General features: G+C 45.8%; 1 protein-coding gene across 1 annotated transcript in view; it reads right to left on the bottom strand.

Moving 5' to 3' along the window:
• Positions 1-1,837: 1,837 nt before the first annotated feature.
• LOC139265849 (heparan-sulfate 6-O-sulfotransferase 1-like) overlaps positions 1,838-25,744 on the bottom strand; it is a 270,974-nt gene continuing 247,067 nt past the window's right edge. The window contains exon 2 of the mRNA XM_070883357.1: positions 1,838-5,476. Coding sequence (XP_070739458.1) covers positions 4,771-5,476 — 706 coding nt within the window. The 3' untranslated portion in view covers positions 1,838-4,770. The remainder of the gene's footprint in view (positions 5,477-25,744) is intronic.

Here is a 25,744-nt window from a genome sequence, read left to right as displayed (position 1 = left end):
TACAGAATGAAGTCACCCAATGGAAAACTTAAGTAATTAGATTTTGATTCACTACCTTTAAATTAAACAGAAACTGGTGAGATTTACACCCCAGTTGTTGAAAGCAGAGAACATCCCTTCAAAATGTTGGCATTTTAAAACGGAATGTCATTCTTTTCATTTGCTTCTGAAAGATATGATGAAGGGGTATTAGTTGCTAAGTTTAATAAAGTTTTTAATGAAACTCAGATAGGAGTACTCAAGCCAGGTGACCGGCCCCCATCTTGTTTTGGATGAAAGAAAGCTGCCAGGCATAGCCTTCAATACAAACTACTGCACATCCACAGGCTTTTCATTGTTATTTAAGACAATCTGGAGCACTTTTTTTTTCTTTTCCATGATGTTCCATTTAGGTTGATTATCGGTACTAATTTTTGCCTGGGTCCATCAATTGAAAATTAAGAGAATATGTGGGCAAACAGAATTTTAAGAGTAGTTCTCAACTTGAATCAAACAGAGATTACTGTACATGAAGTAGGTACTTGCAAACCAATGGGAACAGAGTTAACTACATGTTGGATGTACTTGCAAACCAATGGGAATAGAGTTAACTGTACATGTTGAATGTACTTGGATACCAATGGAGGTTACTGTACATGATGGATGTACCTGCACATCAATGGAAATGGAGGTTACTGTACAAGCTTGCACACCAATGGGAATGGAGGTTACTGTACATGATGGATATACTTAGACACCAATGGGAATGGAGGTTATGTACATGCTCGCACACCAATGGGAAAGGAGGTTACTGTACATGATGGATGTACTTGCACATATATAGATCCATCTAGTTCTCCTTTAACCACCCTGGTAGTCATATAATACAATAATGGTGTTGTTGACTAATCATAGCAATCGATCTCAATCAATTAGTCTGCAACAGACCCAGAAATGACACGAGGGAAACACCAATGGTGGATCACTTTGGGAGCTGTAGGTCCAAAGTCATCTTATTCTTCCCAAGCATGTGACATTTACCATGTCACAAAAATGTGAAATCACATGAGTGTGGGTTAACTGCAGTGGGGAAGAGCTCATTAGAATGAAGTGCGACATCACAGTAAAATCGCAGATATTCAGTGTGTAAAATCTGTAAAATCAGTGTAGGAGTTTCAAGAAACAGAGGAGACAATTTTCATATATTTATAAAACAAATATTCACACAGGAATCATCAGTTAAGAATTTACGGAGTTAAACAAGAAACCAAGATCAGAACAGTGCCCATGAATAAAGAGCTTCACACTCCATTTGGTGCATTGCCGTTAGTCATTCTCTCACTCACGAGGAAGACAATGAAAGCTCAGTCACATCTTCACCGCTCATTAATCATGAGCCACCCTTTCAAATGCCTATCGGTAATATCATCAATTGCAATTCTCATTTACCCCCCACCCGCCCCCCCCCTACTTTCTATAGATTTTTTGTTGAGTATGTTCTAAATATAATGCTCACAACACATGCAACACTTCCAGATTTACAAATGGTTTCTTAGAAAGAAAACTTGTCCAAGTCGTCTCTAATTCCTTCATACAATGGTTCAAATATTTTATTCCTGGTCATTCACATATGCTGCCCCTGATGGGGACTGTGACAAGGTTTCCTAGACAGGAGGAAACATCAGAGCACTTAAGCCATCATCTCGGTCACCAATACATTTAAAGGGGTAGTGTCATCATAAAATATTCACACATAATTGACCAACCTGACGGAACTAGTGACATGAACTATCAACATTGGTGAAAATGTTAGGAGTGCGATTTATGTTTGATAATAGTGACATAGACGGCAAAGCCATTTAAACATATTCATTTATTTTATCCATTTGTTTCTCAGTGACATATATCAAAACATGTTAAAATTTTCACCCGAAATGAAAGCCCATCACTCCCAATGAGTGATAGCCAGCAGGTCTGTTGGGACCACGATTACATAGCTGCATTACCAATCGCATCTGCCACAACAAGTTATTCGTCTTTGTTTTAATCAAACAGTAACACATGAAACCTGCAACTGTTCCAGAAGCAGCCTGCCCAAGGACTCGCTACAAAGTTGACACCTCCCCTTTAAATGCTCGAACTTGGTGCCTGGGGAAACAGAAACTGTACTGAGTTGTCACTGGCGCCTTCATTCGCGGTAACCAGAGAGACTCCATATATGGCTTTGCAGCAATTTAAGCAGAAACTAACTTGGCTCCCAAAATGTTACTGCATTTGTTGGAACCAAGTGCACCCAGGCAAAATGATTAACTTTGAAGGTTGAATAAGCACAACATAAAAACAAATCCTGAGCAGCCCCTGGTACTGTACTTCCACCATTGCTGGATTTTGGGGGAAATAAAACCCTTTTAACATCGACAACATTGGAGCAAAAGTAATAGTAAATTAGGATTTCAAAAGCAGCAATATTTATATCCAGATTACACAGATTTTGCATTTATAAATGTAGACCATTTGACAAGATGAGCCCATCTGAAATCTCCAGAGAGAAAGAAGGTGGTCACTTGTTATTGCTGAGTAGAAGCCTACTCAATTACTTCTCTGGTTTTTGAATATAACAAATAACTTATTACCCAAATTTGGAATATTTTACATCTCTAATGACTCTCATATTTGAAACAGAGAGCCACAACAGTTCGGGTACAGATGGAAACCACATTTGTCTTTGACTCATTTAAATTTTCTCTGAAGTGAGAGAGAGAGAGAGAGAAAGAATGTGTGTGTAGGTGAGAGAGCTATGGTTGTACATGTTAGGGGATATAGTGGTGTACAACAAATAAAATCATTCACCCCATCCAATTTAGTTGGTCTTTATTGAAATTTGATCTTGGGTCATTCCTCAGAACCAGAGTAATCAAAAATGGGGAGGGGCAGAAATATGATTTCTTGCTCTCTCCAAATAGTAGAATTATAAAATATGTTATGGCTTTATCATAATTAAAAATGGTTAACCTAACAAAGATTACACCCCTCACAAAAAGCACCTCCATTTCCTGTGATCAGTCAGATCTGGTGATGGATTCTAAAGAAAGTACCATCAGTATTTCCACATTGTGATGCTGAAAGTCAGCTTTCAAAGTACTGAGCTCGAGAATGGTCAAGTTAAACTCCTGACTGGGAAAGTGGCTTTGATACTCTATTCAAACAGTGTCCGAGGCCACACTTCCATAATCTCAAAACAAAGCGGCTGGTGCGTAATGCTTCTATTAGACCAAGGTTATGGAGTAAGAGGGCCAGCATTACAGGACTCAAAAATGAATCTAAAATTGGTCTGCGCTCACAAAAAAATGTACCATCAGATTGTTGGATCTCTTTCAGGAAATGCCATACAATTAGAATTGCTTCCAGGCTGGTGCCTGACATGAACAACATGAAATGTATGGTAACAGAGTGGCATTCAATGTTGTAGTGAAGGGACTCAAGACCTACAATGGCCTATTTGCCCTGCTTATAGGACTATATGAACTATTACAGAATGGCTGAGAAAATTATATAAGCGAAGGTATAATATTCATTTTTTTTTTTCATTTTAAGTTCAGTCCTGTCAAAATGAGTATCAAGGGAATTCCCAATACCATGTAGAACTGTGATAAGTGAAAAAAAAACAGTAATTTTTTTTTTAATTTCCCGTATGAATTGGCTCGACATACTAAGTATCCGCAACAATAGGCTCAGATGAGATCAGTGTGTGCACAACTGCTACATGGCATTAAAACTGAACACAGAGCAATTTGAACATGACACTGATAATTGAACTGGGCTCAGGGACAAAGTCAGCGTCTCTGAGTCACACAGATCAAGAAGGTCCAAAAGTTCGATCCCCAGTCTGTGCCGAGATAGCTGATCTCATCCAAGACAGCAGTAAGGGCTCTACAATTGACCACGGCACTCCGTTTCAGAAAGGGGGAAAAAAAAAAATCGGGCAGGGTTCCCACTCCTGCTAATAAAAGGCAACCTCTGTGTGGGTGGCGGCTGAGGAGTGGATCATGTTTGGCCAAGTTGCCCCTCGCAGTTAGATAATCGACCTGCATTCACGTCAAGGATCACACGGGAGTAACAATCATTCGCATGAGGTACTGGAGGGCAACCGATCTCCATGGAACCGTACCCAAGCAAAGGAGTCAAGTCCTTCAGGAAAGGAGTTAGAAAGCAAACAAAAGAGAAAGGAGGATTAGATTGGCCTAGTGGGAATGACTGGATTGGACGAGACTGGGAATGCTTTTACTCAGTGGTTCACTTGGCCAGTGGCTGTACAAAATTTCAACCCTGAATTTTAAAATTTTCAAAACCATGAAACCATCCAAAATGAACACAACTGCATATCATGTTGAGAGTTAAACAGCATCAGTCACTAAGCTGACACAAACACAACCATTTTCTCATTGCAGGATGCATTTACAGGCGCCACAATGCAGTTGAAAAGTTTTGTTATCCATTGCTAATAGCTCCAAACACATCCACGACAATAGGTCACAAGATAGTGCCTTTAGAACATATGGTTGATCAGCTGGAGTATCCTGGCTTGATTCTGTATCCAGATCCGTTGTGCACCTGGGCGGTCTAGAAAGACCCATAACTGCTCTGAAGCAAACATCTCTGTTTTACAGATTCATTTTAAAATTACAGACATAAAAATTTTCTTTCAACCTCCAAGATCTGTTATGATCTAGAAAACCAAAAGTTAATTCATCATTGTTTTAAGAACTTGAGATAAGCCGTAGTCCACCATGGCTACCATTTCTCAATATGGCTCATGTAATCCTCTGTGGGTACGCGTCCCTGCTCTTCCATTTCCTCTTTGGGCAGTTCCTCGGGGACCTTCTGTTGCTGCTGCTCCTCCTGATTCCGTATCCGCCGCTCCATCCTTTCCAGCTGCCTCTTATACTGGAACCGCTGTTGGAAAAGGTCCTTTGCATAGTCATACAGTTGCACGTCTAGGTCGTTGAGCTCCTCAATCCTATGGATCGTCTCGTTATCGGTCTCCACGCCCGATGCGCGAGTACTGCTGAACTGTATGAAGGGTTTAATGAATTGTAAATGAAAAGTCCGCTCAAACAAGTACTGTGTTTTCCTTTGGAATTCAGTCAAACCAAAGAAAGCCATATCTTTGAGGTTCTTCTTGGCGCTTTCCAAAAGCATCTGGGCCCTCTTCTTCTCACTGATAAAGGACATGTTGTAACAGCCCACCAGGCTGAGATCTGCTAGCATCCTCACCTGCCGATTGTTAGCCAGGTTGAACGGGCAGTCCATGAATTGCTGAAGTGTGCAACCTGACCAATCGTTCCCCTCATAGCAAGTTGGCAACTCCTCCGGTGTTGGTGTCCTCCCGTCACACATGTGGAGGGAAGTCTTCCACGTGGCTCCTCGTTGGACATGCCTCCACTCACTAAGGTAGCGCGAAACTGGATCTCTTAACATTGTGATGTAATAGAATTTCCTGCAGATAAATAAAGAAATACGTAAGTTTCAATCTCCTTACTGACTGGACAATATTGCAGACTATATTATCTATCTCATCCAGTTAAAATTTCTGTTTCAGCCTTATTGATGATATAAGATATTCTTTGTTAATCATAATGTGATTTGATCAACATTCGTACTGAATAGGAATCTAACTTTTCAGACAGTATAACCCAACTTATTGGATGGATTCAGTTGCTTCAATTTAACATCTGATAAGTAAATACAATGGAACCACAATATAGAAAATGTTGCTGTTCCATGCACCATGCAGTTCTAAAAATGGCTATATCTGTTCAGAAACAAAGGAGGTAATTTAAATTTTGCCGATATCAAATTGGCCATCCATTATACACCTTGCCCAATTTTCCTTTCTGGCTTTAATGGTCAAGAAAATTGGGCATGCTATATGATGGTGGCTAAGTGGATTACGCCCACTTTGCACCATCGACCAAAGTTAAAAGTAATCCTAAAATGTCTGAGTGCCCACAGAATCAAAATGTTCTCTTCCTAATAGATTGGTGGCACTGAGCATCACTGAACTAATTCCCAGTGCCACAGAGGGAGAACAGATACATGTTCGAGTCCTGTTCAGCTTAGATCCCGACCTCAGCCTTGAACCTGGGAGGCTGCTTGGTGGCTGCAGACAGGATTGAAGGGATGTGGCGGCATCGAGGAACTCTTGCTGAATGTCATCTTTCAAGCAATGTCCACAGGCTCACAAGCTAAATACCTCTCGAGATTTCACCCAAAGAATTCAGAAAATGTGCAAATTCCAGGAATAATTGCTGGTTGTTCCACTATGGCTCTTAAGCTAAGCAAACATTTGGGTAGGTGAGGGGCTGATTTCAGAAGGAATTGCCAGCAATTTAGTCCGCTGCTTTTGTTCCTGAAAACACACAGGCTGTAAAGTCAAAGCCTACAGGCAGCTTTTTAAAAAATACACAGCTGAAAATTAGGCTGATTGCTGCCTATCCCGGAATAAATTGAAATGAAAGCCCAAGTGATTACATAAATAATGCACGATTCATTATCTGTCAAGAGTAATGTATGAATGCAGTTTACCTCATTACTAACTTACAAAGGACCAGTGTGTTAGGGCTGCTTATGGGACAGATATAATCTCCCCACTTCATAGCACATGAATTGACTAGTCTGAACATTCAACTTTTTTTTTAAATGTGCAAAAGTAACTTAATTCCATTGGACACACCGTGGAACTTTGTCGCTTATAAATTGAAAATTAAGCAAATATTTATTCAGCACCGTGGCTATGTGACAACTCAGTTTATCAGATAGCAAACATTGCAAGAAACTCGGAAGGAGCTGGCCCACTGCATGACAATCACTGTATGGTTTTGTGCGAAGGCCAACGGTGGCACAAGTACTTGGAAAAACTTGCGACCACAATGGATCGCCCACTCTGGTGTGGAATAGGCCCTTCTACCACTAAAGGGGATCGTTGAAATTTCCCTTGAACAAGATCTGTCCTTTATTATTGCACAGTACAATATTACTTGGTGCAAACGTGCAAGGTTAGAACTTGGATGGGCAATAAACTTTCCACAATGGAGCCTTGGGTTAAAAGATTTCATTGAGCATGCCTGATGGCTCAGTAAGTTAAGGTAACAGGAACAAGGATACAAAGGGTGCTACTTAATTGAATAATGGAATCAATGAGTTGGACTGAAAATAATCTTGGCAGGAGAAAACAGAAGGAGATGATAAACTAAAAGAATGAGCTCTCTCAGGGGACAGTGAGCAGGGTTTGTGCTGTTCACTCTATTCATTAATAATATGCAGCGGGGGCTGGCTACCTTGTAAAACCACCAAACTAAGTGGAAAGGGTCAAGTGTATAGGAGATTGATGGATCAAGCAGTGAGGTTGAGGAACATTTGTTTTAATTAAGAAAATTAGGGCCATGGGGCAGGACCCTTTTAGCCCCAGTATTATTCTGGTGAACCTGCATTGCACTCCCTCCAAGGCCAATATTACATAGAATTTACAGCACTGAAACAGGTCATTTGGCCCAACTGGTCTATGCCAGTGTTTATACTCCCCATGAGTAGGGTTGCCAACCCTCCAGGAATTAAAGATTCATTTCCTGGACACTGCTGTGAGTGATCCTGGAGAAAAATCATAGAGGCATTAAAAAAAGTGTATTTTTCTAATTTTCTTTGAACACTTTAATTTATTAGTTATTAAAGCATTGGCGACGGGGAGAAAAGGCTGTTTGACTGGGTGGGTCAATTGGAGGCAGGAGGTCCTGTGATGAAACCTCCAGGAATATGCCCAACCAGAGTTGGTGACCCTACCCATGAGCCTCAGCTCACCTTATCAGCACATCCTTCGATTCAGAGTGGCATTGACACATTTGAAAAAATCTTTGGTGTAGACTACTTTCCCTCCCTCCAGATGTCGGAGCTCATGTACAGGGATGAATAAAGTAAATGAGTACAGTGACATTAAATGTTGGAGGGAGGGCAGGAAGCTCAGGAAGACTACAAACATTTGTTTAAAAAAAGTCAAAATTTAAATTTTAGCAATCTAAATATGAAGTGAATCAACTGTCCATATCTAGAGCGTGAAGGTAATGGTAAAGGAGTTGGTTGATTCTCACTGGCACACTCACAAAGGAGAACCACGAGCAGTCAGGCCCATCAGGACCCAGCGTTTGAAGTGACTGATTGATGAGTCACGAAACAGTCTAAAGCCCACTACTCTGTTCTCCTAACTGGCAATCATGCAATAGATGCCAAGCAGTCATTAAAAAAAAATTCTAGCTGCCAAATCCAGTGTGTTCCTAAGAGTAAATTTCCACGAGCATGGAGCACGATAGATGACAAACTAATTTAATTTGTAGCACCAGGCAACCTTCCAATGGTTTCACATTCAAATAACACATACTGTCAGAGCTGTTGTCAATTTAAAGCCAACTACCATTGATTGCTATGGCCAGTCACGAATACCAGCATGCGCGAGGGAGATGGCACGGGGATTGGCACGGGGAGAGGTGTTGCATGGACCAAGCTGTGTAAAACTGCAGGGGCGAAACATTTGAAAAGACTTTCAGCAATGGTTGAGCAGTTAGAATTAGGATTTTCTGAATGTAAGGGAGTTGGCATTTTGATTGAGGATAAAAGTTCTCTCCAGAGGGACAAGTAAACAGGGTTGTTTCAAAGTGCAAATGAGATGCACATATTGGTGCAATAAAATTACAGATTGTAAAAATTGCAGAGTTTGGCCCATCAACTGGAGCCATCTAATCTCATTTCTTTGTTCTTTCCCCACATCCCTTTACATTCTTCTTTTCCAAATACATATCCAATTCTCTGCCTCATCTGTATTCATCTGTGGTAAACCATTCGATGCTGTATTAACCCAATGCTTGAATCAATTTGCAGTGCCTTTGTCTTTTTCTCACTACCAGCATGCTGAGACACACTTGCTTTCTCTGTGAACTCAACAGTGTTCTACATCTTTATACCAACCCCAACATCAAATGTTGACTTAGAAGATCCTCCGTGGAAGAAACCAGACAGTGAATGGGCCTGAGAAGGCACAGCATATCAGCTCAAAGTGTTTTACTCCTGAGGCAAAGCAGTACCAGGAAGAGAAGTTAAGAACTGGAGGAAGTAATGCCAATGGTGGATGAGGGGGGAGGAGGGAGGAGAGAGGTGAGGTAGTTGAGGGGGGAGGAGGTACCAGTGGAGGAGGGGGAGGTGGAGGAGGGTGTGGTGGAGGGAGTGGAGGTGGATGAGGGAGTGGAGGTGGATGAGGGAGAGTCGGTGGATGAGGGTGTGGTGGAGGAGGGGGTAGGTGGAGGAGGGGATAGGTGGAGGAGGGGATAGGTGGAGGAGGGGATAGGTGGAGGAGGGGATAGGTGGAGGAGGAGATAGGTGGAGGGGAAGGAGGGGGGAGGTGGAGGAGGGGGGAGGTGGAGGAGGGAGTGCAGGAGGGCCGAGGTGGAGGCAGTCTAGGGGGGGAGGAGGGAGGTGGTTGAGGGGCGAGGAGGGAGTGCAGGAGGGGGAGTTGAGGGAGGGAGAGGTGGAGGTGGAGGAGGGAGGGAGGTGGAAGAGGGAGGGAGGTGGGCATGCGGGGGGGGGGGGAGGTGGAGGAGGTGGAGGAGGGGGGGGGAGGGGAAGGCCAGGACTTGCGTTTTGTTTTGATCTTGGCAAGCTGAGATCCCCGTCACACATGTCTTGTTAAACTGCTGCGTACACAAAGCTCTCAACACAGCCAATTGGGTAAAGTCACCAATACAGCTTCTGAGCAGCTCTTCCAGCTATGAATCTGCCCCGCAGTATAAAGGTGGGGAACTGAGATCACCAGCAACCTGAAGACAGTGTCGAGAATCTATCAGAATGTGAGTGGGGCAGTGGTTAGCTGAGTGGAATGGGTGTGGCAGGCTGCTGGATCACTATTGAAGGTATCATGGTTTTCTGTGGAACGTTCTTCAGAAGACACTGCAACTACTGCAGGTAAACAAACCCCTGCTCATCTGCAACCTTGGAAAAGGATTGATTATTATGTTTACATTTTTTTTCACCTCCTCCTTTCCTAAAGGCACTAAATCTTGATCTGTTTCTATAGGCATGAAGCCCAAATGTACCTCATCCTAGAAACCATTTTCCTCAGTCTACATACAGGGGTCAAGTTTCGGGCCAAGCCTAGAACAGCGCAGCCCCGCGTGCCATGCCTGATTTCCGCGATCAAAACCGCACCGAAAACTTACCTCGGTATTCTCCCCTCCCTTAGGTCAATCCAGACCCTCGGCTCGGCGCAGCGCAGCACAAGCTGTGGGGGGCGGAGCCAGGTCCCGGTGCTGAAAACAGTGCCGGGACCTCTGCACATGCACGCTACAGTGTGCGCGCATGTGCAGTAGCTCCAGGCGCCCGAGGCAGTGTGGGAGGGGCCCGAAGCACGCCGCCCTTAGCCCTGGCCGAATGGGCTCACTGGGGCAGCGAAAATCGAACTGGACCTCCCTCCTCGAGCTCCTGCTCCGGCTCTCCCCCACGACCCCCTGTTCAGCTCCCGCTCCCTCTGGCTCTCTCCCGCAAGCCTCCCGCCCCCCCCTCCCCCCAGCTCCTGCTCCCGGTCTGGCTCTCTCCTGCACCCTCCCCCCCCCCAGCTATTGCTCCCGGTCCGGCTCTCTCCCGCAGCCCCCCCCTTCCCCGTTCAGCTCTCGCTCCGCTGCCTGCCGCTCTCCCCCATCTCCCGCTTCACTCCGGCTCCCCCCACCCCCCTACCCCCCTTCAGGTCCGGTCCGCTCCCTCTCCATGTCTTCGGCGGGGCCTGCCCGCCCGGCATCTTGCTGGGGGTGGGCCCCGCCCGAAGTCTTCGGCCCGGCTTCTTCTCGTCGGCCGGGCCCGTTGAGCCTCCCCCCTCTCCCTCTCCCTCTCTTCCCCTCCTCCCCCCCCCAATCTTCCCCTCCTCTCTCCTCTCCCCCCTTCCTCTCCTCTCCCCCCACTCTCCTCCCCTCCTTCCTTTCCCTCTCCCCCCCCCCCCACCCCTCGCTGTCAGAAACACAGAGACACTGACAGACAGAGAGAAAGACACTGACAGAGACAGAGAAAGACACTGGGGGGCCCCGTCCCAGCACAATGTTGGAGGGCTCCCGGTGCTGCAGTCGGTGAGTAGAAACGTAATTTTTTATTTATTGATTTTTTTAAAAAAATTTAATTTTTAATTTTTTAATTTTTTTTGATTGATTTATTGGTTGATTTATTGATGTATTTATCATTTATTATTGATGATGGCTCTTTATTTGTAAAAGTGACGTGTTTCATGTTTGTAAACCCCCCTTCCCCGCGCCCCCCCCCCCCATCTCTCTTCCTTACACCTGATTTTCTAGGGGTAGGCAAGGTTTTTCTGAGCGTACAAAAATCTACACTTACTCCATTTTAAGTTAGTTTGGAGTAAGTTTTCGTTGCCTAAACTTGCAAAACAGGCGGAAGTGGTCGGACACGCCCCCTTTTGGAAAAAAAAATCTGGCATGACCAACAGACTCAGCACAGGGCGAGGGTTAAACCCAGGACACTCATCATCATAGGTGGTCCCTCATATCGAGGATGTCTTGCTTCCACACCAAAAAGGGATGAGTACACAGGTGTTTCTATGAAAGGCCTAATATTCCAGGTCCCGAACTACATGTTGAAGGGTGGAAGATGCCTGTGCGTGGATTTTTTTAAACGTGTGGTGGCCGTTGCACACTAGGCACCTCAAGGGCTTGACAGAGCTAGGTCTTGGTCCAGTGGCAGGGATTAACCAAGACGACTGGAGACCAGCTCTGCTGCACGGACCAAGTGCCCCATGGCCCTCGCCTCTTTTGAGCCCCAAACTCACGCCTCTCCTGGGCCCCGATCACGTCGCTCCATGGTCACTCGCCGCTCCTGCGCCCTGACCTCGCCGTTGCTGCTGCACCTGCCCACGTTCCAATCAGCAGCCTGGACCTTGGTGACGTCCAATCAAGGACCATCAGCAGGTCGGGGCCACCAGGACACTGTGTTCTGTATCACTTACGCCGACACTGGCTGATGCTCATGATGACAGGGAATCGTAGTTAATTAAAAAAAATAAATCCAAGTCTTGGTGTCACGGGGTTTGGCACCTGTGAAGAAAATGTGGCAAGCCGCTTCAAAAATAAAAATCTGAAATCAATTCTTTTCATTTAATAAAATGAAAACAAACTAAAGTTTGGCAAAGCTAACAGTATTGGCAGGACACAAAGTGGATTTCTCATTTCACAAAACAAAACAATTGCGATGGCTTCCAGGGATTTAAAAGAAAATTAAAAACAATGTAAAAATGTTCTTTTAATAAAATGTGCCCTCATTACTTCATTCAATCGAGTCACCAGGCATTAACTATGCAGTGGTCTGCCACAGACTCTAATCTGCTGCCCCGAAGCATTGTGGAGGTTTGCAGACTTGGCAGAAGTAGAACTCTCTTAATTCTTCCTCCAACATAAACAATTTGTGATGGTTTTTAAGAAGTACTGAGGGAGCGTTTGGTGTCTGATGTACTATCCTTTGAATGGGGTGCTAATTAGAGGTCTTGTCTATCTATTCCCCTTGGTTCAGGTGCATGTTAGAGCTGTTTGAGCTTGTATTCACTGGGATTTTTAGCACGTGATTGAGTTTAGAAATTTAGTCAGCTCACAAATGTCCAAGAAGCACATCTGTGTACACTGCCTGTTTTGACCAAACTTTCCACACTACTCTGTTGAGCTGTTCAGAGAAAGTTACACACACTAACCTGAAAGCCAGTGCCTCAAACTGCGACAGCTCTACGTCACTGCTGGTTCTGTATTCCACGTTATTCCACAAAAACGCAAAGAAATTGTGCAACAAAAATAATCTATTCCAAGAGCAAGGAGTTCTCGCCATGTCCTGACCATTCCTTCCTCAACCGACACCACGGAAAACATTAACTGATCATTCATCTCCTTGAAGTGTGTGGGATCTTGCTTTGGACAAAATGGCTGCTCTCTTTGCCTACATACCAACAGTCACTGCACCTTGAAGTAATCCACGTTTGAAATCTTTGAATCTTTGAAATGTTTCTACGTCCAATATAAATGCAAAACTATCTTTTTTTTTTTATCTTCCCTCCACCAGCTAGTTTTGCCACCTCCTGCTCAGCCAAGGAAGGCCGGACACTTTACAAGCTACATTCCAACAATTCGATTTCTTCCACCATGTAAGTTCACACCTCTGCTATTCTTGAACAACTGAGCAGTACTGATTTTTGTGGAAACCCATCCACTACCAATTTACATAGAATTACATAATATTGACAGCAGAGAAACAAGTCATTCGATCCAATTGGTATTTATGCTCCACACAAGCCAACCCCCAACCCTACTTCATCTCACCTCATCAGCATAACCTTCTATTCATTTCTTCCTCATGTGTTTATCTCGCTTCACCTTAAATGCATCTATGCTGTTCGCCTCAACCACTCCCGGTGGTAGCGAGTTCCACATTCTAACCCCCTCTCTGAGTAAAGTTTCTCCTGAATTCCCACTCGATTTGTTGGTGACGATCGTGGTCTCCCCACAAGTGGAAATTTACTGGGGTAAAAGGCTGCAGTACCACAAAAGTAGCTTTGGTGTCACAAAGTAGAAAAAAAAGAAAATCCAAACAGGATCACTTACTTACTGGGAAATCACGTCCATTCGGAATGGCCAAGTCTAATTAAGGATGAAGCTGATTTCTCGGTCAGGACACCAGTCTGAATGATTTAGGTTAACTGAAGTAACTGGACACAGTGACTGTAGGTGATTCAAAATCCTCTAACATCAACAAAGCCTTGCATTTTACACAAGACTTTATCATATCTCTCATAAATACCTCAAAAAGGACCTCATCTGCAATGCATTACTTTGTGGTGCCTTATTATGTGGGAAAATGCAGCAGCCATTTTGCGTACAGCAAGATCCCACAAACGGAATGAAATCAATCTGTTTTTGGTGGTGTAGGCTGAGTTCGGTGGAGGACGCGAAAGGGAGGAGTGGGGGCACTTTGTGGGAAATTATGTTAAATCGAGGTCCTATCTGCCCATTCAGGTGGATGCCAAAGATCCTGTAGAACTATTCTAATAAGGACAGAGAGTTCTTCCCTTGTCCTAACCGACATTCCTCTCTCAACCGGTGCTACCAAAACCGATAAATGGGTCATTGATCTCACTGCTGTTGTGGGATCTTGCTGCGCCCACATTGGCTGCTATATCTGCATACATAACAACTGCACTTCAAAGGTAGTTCATGTGAAGCATTTTGCGTTGATCTTCGGAGATGTTATAATATATATTTAAATTTTTAATCACATCAAACTAACTTAGCAGAGAATCATGCCCGCACAGAAGGAGGCCATTCGGCCCATTGTGCCTGTGCGGCTCTTTGAAAGAGCGATCCAATTAATCCCACTCTCCTGCTCTTTCTCCATCACCCTGAAATCTTTTCCCCTTCAAGTATTTATCCAATCCCCTTTTGAAAGTTACTATTGAGTCTCCTTTCAGGAGGTGCATTCCAGATCACAACAACTCGCTTCGTAAAACAAATTCTCTTCATTTCGTCTCTGGTTCTTTCAAGAATTACTTGAAATATGTCTCTTCTGGTTACCGAACTTCCTGCCAGTTGAAGCAATTTCTCCCTATTAACCCTTCAGAATTTTGTATACCTCTATTAGGTTTCCCTTTAACCTTCTCTTCTCTTAAGAAGAACAATCCAGTTCTTCTCCAGTCCCTTCACATAGCTGAAGTCCCTCATCCCTGGTACCATTCTAGTAAATCTCCTGCACCCTCCCCAAGGCCGAGACATCCCTCATAGACATAGAAAATAGACAGTTTCTTAAACGATAATGGATAAAGGGTCATGGGGAGCGGGCAGGGAAGTGGACCTGAGTCCATGATCAGATTAGCCATGATCTTATTGAATGGCGGAACAGGCTCCTATTTCTTATGTTCTTATAAAGTGCGATGTCCATCATTAGACTCAAACTCCAACTGAAGCCTCACCAGTGATTTATAAACATTTTGCATAAATTCCTTGCTTTCGTACTCTATGCCTCTAGTTATGAAGCTAAGGATGCCATATGCTTTTTTAACAGCCTTCTCAACTTCAAAGCTACTGGGCGCAGCAGGATAAGGTAGGTGCACATCTTTATTACCATTTTCTGTCGCGCGTCCCCAGGAAGCAGAGGACCTGGATTTCAGGGCCATTATCTCTCACCAAACTGCCCCAGTACCTTTACAATAGCCATTCTTTCTTAAACATTACACATCAGAGCGCACTGACTGAAATGTACATGACATTCCGGCTTAAGCCTTTCTTTACTTTACATCTCAATCTGCGACAAAGGGTCTTTCAAAACACAACAGCCTGCTGCCCATAAGCAAGGAATAGTTTTAAGGGCTACACCGATACAAAGAAGAGCACACAATTAGGTTCTACTCGAAAGAAAGCTGCTATGAGGATCAACGCATTGACTAATCAAGGTCATGACAAAGCCATAACTGTCTCAGCAGAAAACAATAAAAGCACAACCTCCAAAGAAATATGGTTGGGCATCAGTGTTAAAGTCATTATAATGCCATCTCAAGACTGACTATAGAAATACCACAAAGTATATTAGCGAAAAGACATCGCACTATTCATCAGACGGCTTCAGTGAGCCATCTAAAAACAGTTTGTATCTGCAAAGAGGCAAGTCTTCCCCATTCCTTCCCGAAGGCATTGATTCTTGCTGGGGTTCGGTTCCAATGGCTGCAGCAGCCACCTTGTATCTTGCCCTAAAGGCCAATTTTCATGTGGGGTGGGGATGATCGGGGAACATTTAACCCCTTGTCGGACTGCTGGCTGGGTGAGTGGGGAGCTTACCCTGGAGCAGTAGCGGGAAGCTCTTACAACTTCAATGGCCGGACCTCATTTACATCCTGCTGGCCACTGCCTGCCTGAAAGGAGCAGAAAGAGGAACTGGAGACAAGGGCACTGGGATAAGTCATGGGGAGAGTGGGGAACTGGGTTCAGCTGCCTCTCACAGGTGGGAAGGGGGGAGGGGAGGGGTGGGGGAAGAGAGCCCAGGGTAGCAGAGGCCCAGAATTGCCTATATTACATCAGCGACTACATTTCAAAAGTATTTCATTGGCTATAAAGCGTTTTGAGACATCTGGTGGCCGTGAAAGGCGCTATATAAATCCAATTCTTTCTTTCGGGCCTGGGGCAAAGTTCCTGCTCCTCTTGGCGCCACTAAGGAAAGTTTAACACGTACCTTACAGACCCTCAGTTTCACTGAACTAGCGGCCATTGGGGTCTTGGGATTCAGGCCGGCGAAAAACAGCGGCCTAGAAATCACTGCAGGGTGGAAATGGAGCGGGAAATTGACCAGTCTACTATAACCCATGCTCCGCCCAGTTTCCATAGGTGGAGACAATTAAACCTTCCCTAGAGTGTCAGCAAGCTATTTGACTGTGAAGGGCATCACACAAGAGCCTAACTCCAGCCAGGACAGGCTGATAGGCACAGTTTTCAGGAAGGGCCACTGGATAGGGATCACGAGTTGGAAGCCTGGTTACCGTTGGGAGGGGCTACAGTGAAGTGCTGCTGCCCTAGCTGAGATCTGCCTGCTCAACACACACTGGAGATAGAATCTAGGACATTTTGGTCTCTTGTCGCTTTGTACTACAGGTTGGAGCAGTGCCTTTATCGATTAGGCCATGGAGTGAACTAGCGATTTTGATAATGAGGATAATTTATGCTCATCTGATAAGGAGGCATGCACAACATTACAAATGAGACACTTCTCCGCCGAGTTATTTGGAGGACCTAAAATTCATGCTCTCAATCGAATGGCAGGCAAGCCATGCATGCTGTACCAGAGATAACCACTAGAGGATGCTGCATCCACACTGCCGATTACATTTCACGAACGTCTGGTCCTCTCAAAAATCCAGGAGAAAACCAACAGCGGCATAACTATGGGAAACGCTGCACAGAACTCCCTGCTGGCTCGGCGGGTTTAACCAGTGAGCCATGGAGACCAGAAAGGCCGCAAGTTCGATCTGCAGTCTGCATTGTGTTAGCCAACCTCGGCTAGGGTAATGGTGGTCGGGATGGTACGGTCGGTCTCGGTGCCCTAGATTTGGGAGGGAATTCAGTGCCGACTTCTGGTCATAATCCAGCAGCCTTTACGGAGGAGACAGGATTTGCCTTGGCCGTGATGCCTTTCCCCCATCTCCCTCTCTCACTTGTGTTCAAGGAGCCCGCTGACAGTCACGGTCAAGGGTTAGAGATGAAGAGTGGTCAATGCAATTATACCCATGCAAGGGGCCAACATATTCAACTGAAACAGCAAGGGGATAAAAGCTGCTCGGGAAAACATCATTTAGAGAGAGTAGTTGCAGATTATGGTGTGCCAAAGAGTATAAATCTGCGGTAAAATGCGTTGTCCAAAAGCTTTTATCTTTTGCAGAACTCAAAGGAGTTGGGCCATTCGGCCAACTGAAACTCATCCTTCCATCACAGCATCCGACTGTACCTTCAATAACCCTGATGTTTGTCTGGCAGCTTATGCCAGATAATTACCACTCTTTAAATAAAGGAGCTCTGCTTGATGTCGGTTTTAAATGGACTTTTCTCTGATTTCCATTTGTGTCCTCTAGTTCTACTTTGAAGTAGCATTTGGGGTTGACTTTGTTTATCTAAAGCACTTAACATTTTAGGTACCTTGATAAAACTTCCCCCCCCCCCCCACCCTTGCCTCCCCTTCAACTATCCTCTTTCCGCTCTGTAGAGGTAAGACTTCTCGAACCTTTCCTCGTAGCTCATTCCCTTTGCACTTGGCATCAGTCTTGGTGCTCTTCTCTGGATCCTTTCCAATTCATGCATATGTTTTCTGTGGTATGGTGACCAAGACTGAACACAGTACTCTGAATATATTATAAAGCCTTGGCTTGGACAAGAACATACGGGAGAAGACCATTGTGAGCTACCCAGCTGGTCCCAAGGTTCATTAAGTCTCAGATTATACTCCATCTCTTTTTCCACCAAAATATGAATCGGGGAGTGGGGGGGGGCAGAGGTGGGAGAAATAAAGACCTGCATTTATAATGGTCTGGATTTTCCCGTCTTCTGCGCTCCAGGTTTCGGTAGCGGCGGTGAGGTGTTCTGGGCGGGCGGTCAGCCTCCAGCGCCCCCCAGCGATCCTCGGCTCCGGTTTTGCGGTGGCGCGGAGCAGCACTGCCCGGAAGAGCTGCGCCCGGTGTGCCACGTCCCTGGTTGCAACACCTGCCCGACCCGTCCGCCTGCAAGTGCGAATGCACTGACCGCCTGGGGAATCAGGGCGGTCCAACGATCCTGGTGGCGAAGAGGTGAGTAATAGACCCGTAAGGTAAGTGCGATTGTTTTTTTTTAAAATATTTTTAGAAATTTGTGTTGTGGTGGCATGGGCAATTTTTGGGAATGTTTTTGTGTTTTTTTTTTTAGGTTTGTCTCCCCCCCACCCCCACCCCAAATCCAGGCTGACACTCCCGGGCAGTACTGAGGGAGTGCTGCACTGTCAGAGGTGCAGTCTTTCGGATGAGACGTTAAACCGAGGCCCCGTCTGCCCTCTCAAAGTGAATGTAAAAGATCTCATGGCTCTATTTTGAAGAAGAGCAGGGTCGTTCTTCCTGGTGTCCTGGCCAATATTTATCGAAGTGATTATTTGCATGAACATTTTTATGACCATCTGCGCATGTGTGAACTCCGGCCCCACAGGCAGAGCGCTGTCACTGAGCTCCGGCCCCACAGACAGAGCGCTGTCACTGAGCTCCGGCCCCACAGGCAGAGCGCTGTCACTGAGCTCCAGCCCCACAGACAGAACGTTGTCACTGAGCTCCGGCCCCACAGGCAGAGCGCTGTCACTGAGCTCCGGCCCCACAGGCAGAGCGCTGTCACTGAGCTCCGGCCCCACAGGCAGAGCGCTGTCACTGAGCTCCGGCCCCACAGGCAGAGCGCTGTCACTGAGCTCCGGCCCCACAGGCAGAGCGCTGTCACTGAGGTCTGGCCCCACAGGCAGAGCGCTGTCACTGAGCTCCGGCCCCACAGGCAGAGCGTTGTCACTGAGCTCCGGCCCCACAGACAGAGCGCTGTCACTGAGCTCCGGCCCCACAGGCAGAGCGCTGTCACTGAGGTCTGGCCCCACAGGCAGAGCGCTGTCACTGAGCTCCGGCCCCACAGACAGAGCGCTGTCACTGAGCTCCGGCCCCACAGACAGAGCGCTGTCACTGACGTCTGGCCCCACAAGCAGAGTGCCTCACAGTTGTAGCTGCAGTGGGCCACGCTTTTCTCAGTGTTGTGGGAGAAGGCCCGTGGATCAAGACCCGGGAGAAGTTTGGATCGAAAGGGGAGAGACAGGGGATTGGAGAGAGACAGGGGAGAGAGAGAGGGGAGATCGGAGGGAGGGAGAGAGGGGGGAGATTGGCGGGAGGGAGAGAGGGAGAGATTGGAGGGAGAGAGAGAGAGGGAGAGATTGGAGAGAGAGAGTGGGGCGAGAGAGAGGGGAGATTAGAGGGAGGCAGAGAGAGGGGGGGATTGGAGGAAGAGAAGATGGGGAATCGGGGGGGTGGGGGGGTGAAAGAGAGGAGGTCAGGAACTTGGTGGGGGATGGGCGTAGAGAGCACAGTGGGAAGGATGGAAGAATATGATCGAGGTCTAAAGGGGGGGGGGATTGAGAGCGAGAACATGATCCAGATGGGAAGACTGGATGAAATCCGGAAGTCACGACACTGCCACTATTCACCTCATACCCAATAAACCTGTTAACAATCTGTGACCCGTACACAATGCCCCATCTGTGAGCGGGTGGGGGGGAAAGAGGTCAGGAACCTGAGGGGGGCAGGGATGATGGGGGAAGAAAGTCAGAAACGTGGGCAGGATGTGGGAGCGTGGGAAGGTCAGGAACTTGGGCTGGGGGGAGGAGGCCAGGAGTTTGGGAGGTGGGGGGGCAGGAACCTCTTTGGGGATATGGGAGAAGGTCTTAACCCGTGAGAGTGAGCCGTGTCTGTTCCAAGTGAGCTCTGTTCTGTCTGAAGTTGGCATTCAGAATGTCTCCAATTACATTTCGCAAAGAGAAACTGCTGGGTGTGTCTTATCCTCCAAGGGGACCAATCAGCAATCAGGACTTGTCATCAACGGGGTCCAATCAGAGCTTTAGGTGTTGCAAATTAACCTGTACAATATTCATCCCTCAACCAACACCACTAAAAAGTTATGGTCATAGTCACATTGCTGTTTCTGGGACGTTGCTGAATTGGCTGCTGCGTTTGCTACATTACAACAGTGACTACACTTTAAAAGTACTTCATTGGCTGCAACGCCATGATCTGATTGAATGTTTCAAAGACATGACTTCGGCCACATTCAGAGATTCTCAATTTGAGCAACACGAACATTTTCAACTGATTGTTAACTGCCCAGTCGGGAGGAGGGTTGAATCCAGACCATCTGGAACCAGCATTCCCAGCCATCGTCATTTCACACTGAACTTCACAGTATTCCAGAGACAGAATCGGCAACCACCACCATTGGGATTCCTACTAATTAGATCCTTTGAAGATTATTCCCTTTCAAACACCCCTCCTGCATCGCCCAAGAAAGGATTAAAAATGGAACAAGTTTTAAACGCAGAGCAGAAAATGTGACCGATATCAATGCATATTTTGTTGGGCCTGGTTGGCACTGTGAATCCAGCCCAGGCAAAAGATAGTGGCCTCTATTTGGTGGCTGCAAGGGTCCTATGTGAAATGAGCATGGGCAGTCTCAACCCAGTTCCCAGTCAACATGATCTAATAGCACCAGCCAGTCCCCAGTTTGACACTAAATTGCCAAATCTCTCACTCGGAGAGGCTGTAGAATGGCCGGTATAGGAAACATAAACAAGTGTATCTAAGCACTTAGTGGGTGCTTTCCCACCACTCCCTCTCCTGAAGTGCTGCTTCAAGTTGGATTGAGCATCCCTGGGGTTTCCCCCTGTATGATCCCAGGGGCTCTGAGGCCCTTGACTACTGTCCTGGATGAGTTAAGACATACACAGAGAACTACATAGAATATACGGCACAGAAACAGGCCATTCTGCCAACTGGCCCATGCCAGTGTTTATGCTCCACACGAGCCTCCTCCCACCCCTCTTAATCTAACCCAATCAGCATATCTTTCTATTAATTTCTCCTCCATGTGTTTATCTAGCTTCTCCTTAAATGCAGCTATGCTAGTCACCTCAACTTGTGTGATCGAGTTCCACAAAATAAGTTTCTCCTGAATTCCCTTTGGATTTATCAGTGACCAGCTTATATTTATGGCCCCTAAATGTTTACTTTGCAGCAGTAATAAGTTCTTAGAACCAAGCCAGTACTGACGTGTAACCTTCAACATGGATTCTCACAGAGCCACGGCAATCCTGATGAACCTTCAGGGCAATCGGCTTTCGCTGATGTGGCCACTTACTGCCTTGGAGCAGGAGTGCCTTGAAGGTTGATCTCTTGCACTATTTTCAATCAATTGGGTGGGTCGGAGAGCAATTTCCCAGATTTTTCCCCCTCAAATTGGGATGGGCTTTTATTTGTTTTTTCCCCCTGTCCCAGGAGATCACGTGATTCCGGGTGGGTTGGAGAGTGTATATATGGTGACACACAAAGTATTGCAATTGTGTGGGGCAGGCTGGATGAACCAGCGGGTCTTTACCTTTCTGTGACTGTTTGCATGTTGGCACGGTGCCCTGGTTCTGAGCTGTTGAGCCCATCTGCACTTTACGCAACTCAAACCATAAATGCCCAACGTCATCCACCCCACCACCCTCTGACTCAGCAAGAAGCACACTGCAGGGCCATGGGGTCTAAAGACAGCACAGAATAACTGATTGAAAAATTTCCCAATGGAATATATTCTCATTATTCTCTCTAACACACTGTAGCAAGTCGTGCTTTTCCCTCAGGCTTTCTAGAATAGCAGGAGAAATAACATAAGTTAAATGGAGATGCTGGGGTTGTACTCCTTAGAACAGAGAAGGTTAAGGGGAGATTTAATAGTGGTGGTTAAAATGATGAAGGGTTTTGATAGAGTAAATAAGAAACTGTTTTCACTGGCAGGAGGGCCAGTAATCAGAGGCCGTAGATTTAAGGTGATTGGCAAAAGAACTAGCGGGAAGATGAGGAAACATTTTTTTACGCGGTGAGTTGTTGTGATCTGGAATGTACTGCGAGAAAGGGCAGTGGAAGCAGATTAAATAGTAACTTTCAAAAGGGAATTGGATATATACTTCAAAAGGAACAATGTGCAGGTCTATGGGGAAAGAGCAGTGGAGTGGAAGTAATTGGATAGCTCTTTCAAATAGCCAGCACAGGCACGGTGGGCCGAATGGCCTCCTTCTGGGCTGTACGATGTGATGAAATAGGTGACAAAATCTCAGTGCTGACTATGAAATGTCTTTCTCACAACATGCATTCCCTCAACTCTATTAAAATTGAAATCCATTAAAAGTAAGAGATCACATAAGCTCTCCATTATATTGTATTTATTTGTTAAACCAATTTAATAAGGTAGATACATTGGGCTAGAGTTTCCCTAACCTGTTTTTCTGGCGCCTTCACCCGAGGTGCACCGTTTTTGTTCGCCTCCAAGCGCGCCGAAAAAAGACATTGGTATTCTGGCCGTTCCCAGCCTCTCTTCGGTCGTGGCGCAGCGTGGCCCAGTGGATTGTGGGCGGAGCCAGGTCCCGCGCTGTAAACAGTGCCGGGACCTCTGCACATGCGCGCTAGAGTCTGCACGCATGTGCAGTAGCTCCTGGCAGGCCGAATGTGTGAGTATGTGCTTCAGGCTGTGTGGGAGGGCCCGAAGCACGCCGTCCCTAGCCCTGGCCAAATGGGCTTCCTCATCGGCGGCCCACTGTGTTCCCTAAGGTAGGGCTTCTATTTTTTATTTGTTATTTACTGATTGATTTTGGTGCTTTAGGTGCAGGGTTCCTTCTATTTTTTTATTTGTTATTTATTGATTGCTTATTAGTTTGGTTGGTGCTTTAGAGGCAGGGGTCCTTCTATTTTATTTGTTAATTAATTGCTTATTACTTTTTGTGCTTTGTTTGGTGCTTGAATGTAGTTACTTGCGCTGATTCCTTAACTCTAGGTAAGGTGTTTCTGTGCAGAGAGAAGTGGCAACATACGCTGGCCGAAGTTAGTTTGGAGCAACTATTTGCTGGCCAAACGCCTAAAACAGGGGTAAGTGGCTGGGAACGCCCCCTTTTGAAAAAAAAACTGAACTAAAAAAAAAACTAACTCACTTACACTGGCGCAAATTAAATAGCCAGAATTGCAACTAAAAAGATAGTCCTGAAAAATAAGTTGCTCCAAAAAAAAAGGAACGTGATCCTGTTCCCATCTGACTTCCAGGCATGCCTACTTTACAGCAGGAAGTCGTCAGGCAGCTATCAGAAGCAGGAATACAAAGGCAAAATACTGCAGATGCTGGAAATCTCTAATATGAACAGAAAATGCTGGAAATACTCAGCAGGTCAGGCAGCATCTGTGAAGAGAGAAACAGAGTTAATGTTTCAGGTCGATGACCTTTTTGTCCGATGAAAGGTCATTTACCTGAAACGTTAACTCTGTTTCTCTCTTCACAGATGCTGCCTGATCTGCTGAGTATTTCTAGCATTTTCTGTTTACATATCAGAAGCAGGGACTCTGGCTGATTCTCCATCGCTCCAGATTTGGGAAACAAATGCAAAATGTAACACCCAGTTATGGTCAGTTAACTCGGACTTGGAATAAAACCTGCAATACTCCTAAACTGCACTTCTTTGTATGAAACCAGCTGACGCATTAACCTCTGAGCCAGTAAGCAATGGCAACGGCAAGTTTGAAGAACATTTATGTGGTTTTTATTTTTTTTAAATCAGGATTTTCTCTTCCAACAGAAATGACGGAGATGGAATGTACTGGTTTTCATCCAAAGCCATCTCACTAGAAAATATCTGACACACATTTTTAAAAAAAGTGCTTTATTCATGTGCTTGAAGGCCTGAGCCAAGGCTGCTCCATAACTGCCCTGAGGTGCTGACGTGCAGCCTGAGCCCTCCCCTAATGGCTCAGGTGGGTACAATAAAGTCGCACGGACCAAGAGGCACCAGGTTGCATTGTTGATTTGTGCTGAGTTGGCTAATCACAGCAGGGTATACAGTAGGGGCTGGGTCAGTTGACTTGGCATTGCTGGGAAGGAGAAAAAAATGTCATCCAGGGTCAATACTCCATTCAGTGACCCCTGCTGGAATGCGCACATGTGTAAACCACAGTCGAGAACGGGATCAGGCTTGGAGGGGATGTTCCTCGTGGTTCAGAAGCCTGCTGACACTCACTGTACAGGCTCTCAAGTCAAGAACTGGACCAAGTACTGAAGGGCAGGCTCGTGGGACTGCACTCCAACAGAAGTCGATGTAAGAAACAGAGGGACGAGGAGCAGAAACTTCCAACAAAGAAATAGGAGATAAGACTTCCTCTTCTCTCCAATGAAGTAGGACTTACCTTTCGCCCAGCACTGCAGCCTCCCCTCACCATGGAATGGCCCAGCCTCCCCATACCATGTGAAGCACGGCAAACTCTTGGCCAAAACTCACGCCTCACCAATCCCAAAGCATCAGGGTTCAGTTGAATATTTAATGTACAGAATAGTTTAAGGTTTAAAAAAAAAATTACAAGTTTATTTTTAAACAGTAATGGTCTTGGCACAAGAATGAGGCTGCCTATGAGCAGTCCAGTTTATAACTTGGAAGGATATCAAGTTGTGTACAGCAAGCCCAAAATCTACTGCTTATTTGCCATGTGTGTAGAAAATAAGTACATTACTGCCAGAGCTAGTAATTACCAATGGCTGTGTCCACTGAAAACTGCAATCAATTTGTAAAAGGAGGCGGCTGGTAAACCAACTCTCCAACACAAATGATTGTGTTTAGTAAAATTCATCATCAGCATCATAGACAGTCCCTTGGAATCGAGGAAGACTTGCTTCCACTCCTGAAGTGAGTTCTTTGGTGGCCGAACAGTCCAATATGAGAGCCACAGACTCTGTCACAGGTGGGACAGACAGTGGTTGAGGGAAGGAGTGGGTGGGACTGGTTTGCCGCACGCTCCTTCCACTGCCTGCGCTTGACCTCTGCACGCTCTCGGCGTTGAGACTCGAAGTGCTCAACATCCTCCCAAATACACTTTCTCCATTTAGTGTACTGAGAAGTACAATACTGAACAGAACCTTCAGATCACTGCCCACGTGTTCCTCAAGGGTGAGGAATGCCTCAAAGAAGGATTTCTGATTTTAAGAACTGATCATTCTCAGTCAGCAGTTGATTCTTTGAGGCACACGTTAATCACCTAAGATTAGATCTGCTTTTGTTTTAAAAGCAGAAATTCAGAGCTCCTTTTGTTTTGTGGCGGTTGTTGAATCGCGAAGGTTCCAGGTTTGACCTCTGGTGTGTTGAGCTAGCTGATCTCTGCCAAGCCAATTACAAAGGTGCTGCAACTGGGCTCAGTGCCCCCAGGCTACAGAGTGGGAAATTCAGTCTGATGTTAGTTACCGTTGAGTGACCCCAGAGGGAAAATGTGCATGTGTAGATTTGGGTGAACACAGGATTAGGTTCAGCTGTGATGCTCTCCACAGTAACACAGCCTGCTCACATTCAATGTGTTGGCGCACACAACAGCGGTAGCTATTTTGGTAAG

This window comes from Pristiophorus japonicus, chromosome 6 (genome assembly GCF_044704955.1).
Source record: "Pristiophorus japonicus isolate sPriJap1 chromosome 6, sPriJap1.hap1, whole genome shotgun sequence".
NCBI classification, from domain to species: domain Eukaryota; kingdom Metazoa; phylum Chordata; class Chondrichthyes; family Pristiophoridae; genus Pristiophorus; species Pristiophorus japonicus.
This window is presented reverse-complemented; position numbering and strand designations above follow the sequence as displayed.